Source organism: Notothenia rossii (genome assembly GCF_949606895.1).
Source record: "Notothenia rossii genome assembly, chromosome: 3".
In the NCBI taxonomy this organism is placed as follows: Eukaryota; Metazoa; Chordata; class Actinopteri; order Perciformes; family Nototheniidae; genus Notothenia; species Notothenia rossii.
Window position 1 is genome coordinate 39210449 of NC_136901.1, and position 6101 is coordinate 39216549.

General features: G+C 40.5%; 1 protein-coding gene across 2 annotated transcripts in view; it reads left to right on the plus strand.

The window, feature by feature from the left end:
• The window catches only part of arhgap36 (Rho GTPase activating protein 36), a 76194-nt gene extending 70128 nt beyond the window's left edge, over positions 1–6066 (plus strand). For both annotated transcript variants that reach the window (XM_079672192.1, XM_079672191.1), the window contains exons 9-12: positions 297–467; positions 710–798; positions 1242–1450; positions 3194–6066. In XM_079672192.1, the coding sequence (XP_079528318.1) occupies positions 297–467; positions 710–798; positions 1242–1450; positions 3194–3513 (789 nt within the window). In that variant the 3' untranslated portion in view covers positions 3514–6066. The remainder of the gene's footprint in view (positions 1–296; positions 468–709; positions 799–1241; positions 1451–3193) is intronic.
• Positions 6067–6101: the final 35 nt, after the last annotated feature.

Genomic DNA, 6101 nt, shown 5'->3' on the forward strand with positions numbered 1-6101 from the left:
TAAGTCAAATTTTTAAAGAAAAAAAGTCAAATTCTGAGAAAAAAAGTCAAATTTGAGATGCATTGTGGGACATGTAGTTTATGGACAACCTGCTTCTGTAAATCGGCATGGAACCGTATAATAAACATTATATTCTGTCAGAACTGTTGTGGGCCACGTGAAATGAAGTCACAGGCCGGATTTGGCCCCCGGGCCTTGAGTTTGACACCGCTGCTTTAATGGAAGTCTAACTTGTTCCACTATTAACAACTCTCAATATAATGAACTCACCTCCTTCCTCTCCTCTTTCTCCTCAGATCCCCGGGAACAAGATGACGGCGGCGAACCTGGCGGTGATCTTCGGCCCCAACCTGCTTCAGAAGGAGAGAGGAGGAGAGTCCAGTCCGCTGTCCATGGGCATCGAGGACAGCTCCGCCATCATCAGCGTCACCCTGCTGCTGATCCAGAACCACCGCAGGCTCTTCATGGTACGATGCCATCAGATCCAGACTATAAATCTGATAACATTACCTTTTATTCTGAGAAACAAGAGTCTAGTAAACAGGAAGTTGTTTTAGTATTAAAGGGTTGGTTCACACTATTAATCGTTTCTTATCGTGCAGATACTTTTCGTGTGGTTTCGTGTGCTAAGGCTTTGTGATATTTGCTTTCTTACTTTAATACAGTAGAGATTAATCCAGTCCAACCTGTCTCACATGTTTCCCTCCAGGTTTCTGCAGAGCTGCAGCAGGAAGTCCTGATGAGTCTAATCCAGACGGACCCCGACATCATCGACTATCTGCTGCGGCGGAAACTCAGGTAACCGTGACAACCAATCAACTCCTTCCAACATATCACCTATTATGCAAAATCCACTTGTTCTGGTCTTTTATACATCAACATGTGTCCCCTTGTATTTTGGCTTGTGTAACCATTAGCCAATCAGCAACCAAGGCAACCCCCCCCCCCCCCCCCCCACCTTATCACCTGAATCTCCTCCTAGAGCACCATTGAGTTCTTTTTAACCAAATCTCTCTCAGAGGGGCGTGGGGAGGGGCTCCTTATTTTCATCTAAAGTAACAGACAGAGAATCAGCACTTTTAAAACAGGGCTGAAACAGAGGGGATTATGGGTAATGCTGCAATGATCTGTTTGGTGTTTCAGACAATCAGAGACGTGTTCTGTATATATCTGAGACCTGGAATATATATTGATGAAGAACAGTATAATACAGTACAAACCTTCTTAATATTCCCTCCCAGCGGCAGTCCCCTGGAGGAGGAGACTGAGTCGGGGGGGCGTCGGGGCACGGTGGCGTCTCTGGACTCCAGTGAGAGTCTGTCCCCCCTCGAGCCGCCCTCCCCCCTCTTCCCCCCCGACGGGAACGGGGGAGAGGGGAGTCTCACCAGCGAGGTGTTCCTCAACGTGCTGAAGCTGAACCAGAACAGGAAGCGACAGGAACCCAGATACGGTACGTGGGCGGGGCGTCATCAGATGATATCAGGGGCTTGTGTCCCTTACGTTTGACTTTTTCAGGCAAAGAATTAAGTGTTATTGACCAGGAAAGTTCATAAATGCAATAAATCTAACAACGTGAACACAAACAGCCTGGAGAAGTGAGTTCAAATGAGATGAGGTTTCCCTCAACGCGCTCAAACTGAACCAGAACAGGAAGCAGGGAGGATGTAATCAATTATATAAATTTGTTTATTTAGACTTTGGGCCATCCAATTCCACTCTCCTCAGGCAAAGTGTAGCAAAGTTCATAAATGCAATAAATCTAACAATGTCAACACAAATACTGATAAGAAGTTCATTAGTGCCGATTATATGGAAAATTGAGCAAGAATTTGAGACACTTTTGTCGTTTTAAGTTAAACACGTTTTTCTATATGTGCTTGTTAACTTTATTTACGAGTAATTCTCCCAAAACGCTTCAGTTAAAAAATAATTGTGCATCCATCATTTCTAAAATTCAAGGAAACAGATCATGTCATTGAAGGTCCTTATTGTTTACTGCAGACGTCACCCCAGGTCAGTGATGTACAATTTTACCCGAGTACATTAAAGTATCTTTGAAATGAAATGCTGAATGAAAGTCTGAACATCAAACATTTGGCTAAAAATATTCGACCACACGGGTGATAAATGTTGCAACAGCACCGCCTAGAGGTAACAGATAGAGAAATGTGTTATAATGTAAAGTATTAAACATTTACTCTCTTTTATATTTGTCCATTTTGTGTCCACTGTCTTGAACTGTTTTGTATTTATTTATTCCTTTTATCATTTGAACAAAAAGGACAAAAAGTAGAACATTATATATGTTTGCTCGAGGACTCTTATAAACTTGAGACCTGGAGAGGCCAGTCTGTTGCCATCAGGGCGTGGATATGCTCTCTGCTCTTAAGACAAATCGCTTTTCAAAACCATTCATCCCTCTGCACTCAAACTTTTAATTTATTTACTCATTTATTGTGATTCTATGAACTATTTATCGTGTAAATTGGAATGATCCACATCTGTCTGCTTTCTTCCTGAAAGAACAATTTAAAAAAACGTTTTCTCAAAGGCTAAACAGTCATCCATTTTGTGTCCACTGTCTTGAAGTGTTTTGCGTTTATTTTTCCATCAGCATTATGGCTGCACTCAAAGGGCCGGTTGTAACTTTAAGACTATATAAAAATACATATACAAATATTTAATATATATAAAATAATGTATTATATTATATTATTGCCTCTGCATTGGATTATTATCGGATAGGGTACTAACTTCATAATTAACTACGTCTGAAAGCAGAAGTAGGGCAAATAATTGCAAGCTTCTTCAGTGAGAAGGTCACAAAATGATTTAAAAAGAAAAGCCAGATTCTGGAAAAACAAAGAAAAATAAGTGAAAGAAAAAATAAAAAAAGTAATATTTAAAAAAGTAAAATTCTGAGAAAAAAGTCAAATTTGAGATGCATTGTGGGACATGTAGTTTATGGACAACATGCTTCTATAAAGTAGCATGTAACCGTATAATAAACATATTACATTCTTTGCAAGCTCTTATGGGGCCACAGAAAATGAAGTCGCGGGCCGGATTTGGCACCCGGGCCTTGAGTTTGACACCCCTGATTTAAATCCTTTGAACAAAAAGGACAAAAAGAAGAATATATGATTAAGCAATAAAGTGCACATTTGAACCTTTTCCCATTTCCGTCCTCCAGGTGAAGCTCCGTCCCATAAATCCATCTGCCACATGCGTCAGTTCCACTCCCACCACAACCTGCTCAGCCTGGCCCAGTCCTCTCTCTCCTCCACCACCTCCACCTCCATCTCCACCCCCTCCTCCCTGTCCTCCCCCCAGGACCTGGACCCCCTGCTGGGCTCGGCTCTGAGCTTCAGCTGCTCCAGCCTCAGTGGATCCTCAGAGAGCATCATCTGGGTGAGACAGACCCCCCAGGAAGACGAGGGGAAACCGTCAACGGTGTCCAACTTCTGGGACTTTTTCACCGGGAAAGGGTCCGGCTCAGAGACCATGGTGTGATGATGAGGAAGGAAGAAGAGGAAGAATATGAATTTTTCTGATGGTATCCAAACTGTTTCAAATTAAACACGTACTGGCTGGATTCTAAGATGGAATCATCTCGTCTGCTTTTTGTGTTTCTTTGAGAGTTTGATGTTTCAACCAGGCAGGATTTTAAATGTTCTGCATACTATACTTTGTTGTTTTAAAAAAAAAATCGACATACTATAGGCCTACTATTTTTTTTATTTTTCAGCATACTTTACTATGTCATTTTGAAGAAAAAAAGGACAGTACTATAAGGTTTGGACACAACTTCTCATTCGAAGGTTTTTATTTATTGTATACGTTGTAGATGAACACTGAAGACATCAAAACTATAAAAAGACATATATGGAATTATCTAGTAAACAAAAAAGTGTTAAAAAAATCCAGAATATGATTTTTATTTTAGATTCTTCAAATTAAAATAAACAAAGACCGTTGAATGAGAAGGAGTGTTCAAACTTTTGACTGAAAAAACGTCATATATTGAAAATATTAAAACGACATAGTATAGTATACAGTGGCGGACTGGCCATCGGGACGTTCGGGACGATACTGATGTGGACCGGTCGGATAAATCACTAGCACACCCCCCCACCCCTGTTGACAATTTACTAGCGGTATTTACTTGCGGTACCGAGGTGAGCCGGCGGTACCGAAGTGGGCCGGTCGAGAGTCCCGGGATTATTTTTTGTCCCAGTCCGTTCCTGATAGTAGGCTATAAAGAACATTTGAAATCCTGCCTTGTTGAAACATCAAACACTTCACAACAAAACAGACGAGATGAATCTCTTAAAATCCAGTACGTGTTTAATTTGAAACACTTTGGACACCAGCAAACGAAGGAAGAGAAAGAGTGTGTGTTTGTTTGAGTGTTTTTTTATTCTTCTAGAGGTCAGAAAAAATGTGGGAAATGTACTGTTACGTTAAAACGACACACTACTGTTGTTAAAAACACAAGTTAGGAGTATTTCTCGAATTAAAAACTTGGTAAAATGTATATTCTGTGACATTATGTGGGATTAATTGATTGATTTCTAAGTGTAAAAACATGTTTAAAATGAACACACATCTTGAATCCTAAATGTCCTACTTGAACATTTGACTTTTAAGGAGCATGCTGTTGAAGATACACTCATTTTAAGTTAGAATGTCCCTGTTTTCTGGCATCTGGAACATCTTTGGAGGAATTTATGGTTGAAATGTCACACGAAATGTTGATTTGTGTCCGAAAACGATGGAAACGTTTAAGCGCAACTCTCCTAGGATTGAGTAAACGCAGGTAAAGAGACTTTGGCCGTTTCTCAATCGCGAGGATACTTGCTTGGTAGCACATGTCTTCCGAGTTACTAACTTCAGAAGCTAGGCAAGAATCCTTCCTGGCATTCGGAAAACAAGTGGAACAGGCGAGCAAGTGTGCAGGTGTGCGTCCTACATTTTCCAACCACAGATTAGGGGAAATTGGTCCGTGCGCAAAGAATTGTGGGGATTTTAAGGACGCGAAGTCTACCCATGTGCAGCCTCGAAATTACCCCCAAACCAAGGACGCGGCCTGGGTGGAATTTCAAGTATGCTGGAGATTGGAACAGTCCTTCGGCGGCACTCGATGACGTAGCATCCTTGAAATATTGGCTTGGAAGCCAGTTTCCTCGAGATTGAGAAACGGCCTGTATGAAGGTGGATGCAGTAATATTTGCTGTGTATATAATATGTAAATGATTTATTCATAATTTGACACACACACTCCTTGTCTTTACTACGTAGAACTGCATGCACGTTTGTACCTGCATGGACTCTACTATTAACCCTTGTTTGTCTATATTTCAGACATTTATAGATTCACTGTAAATATACATTTTATAACTCATATCAGCAGGAAGTCAAAACACCTGACCGCATCTCAACCAGAACATTTCGTAACTAATTTTGTTTGAAGATATTCAACGTTTTGGTTCAAAAGATCATATGTTAAGATGGAAAACTCAACTGGGAACATCTGATCCATGTTGTTTTAAAGACCATGTATATATTTATATGTAAAGCAGAACCTCTGTGGACATTATGGCTATATTTCTTTTTTTTTAAATGTCGTATTTTCACCTGAATCCGACCCATTTGAGATGAATGTTGTGGCATTATTGTCTGTTTTTATCAGGGTGTTTATACAGGAGAGTTTCCTTCCTTTAACCACAGGGGGGCGACCTTCACCACATCTTTTTAACCTCTAAACCTCGTCCTGCTTTCCCTACAGAAGCATATCATGTTGGCTAAATGTATAGACTATGTTTAAGGTTAGGATCGTGTACATATGTTTGTTTCCGGCCTCTTTGTAGTAGAAACCTTGTTTGTACAGAGATGTATGGTATCGTTGTATTTCGTCACCCCAAACGTCCGCAGGTGAATGTTTTGTCTTCATTTTTTGATTACTTCTGGAGAAAACAAGCTGTGTTTTGTAAATTAAAAGTGTTTTCAAAGCCTAAACCTGAAAATGTACCGACTTCCCACAGAGAATAAATGTCAATCTGCGACTGTGTGCGTTTTTATTTTGAGTCTGTTGGAGGAAG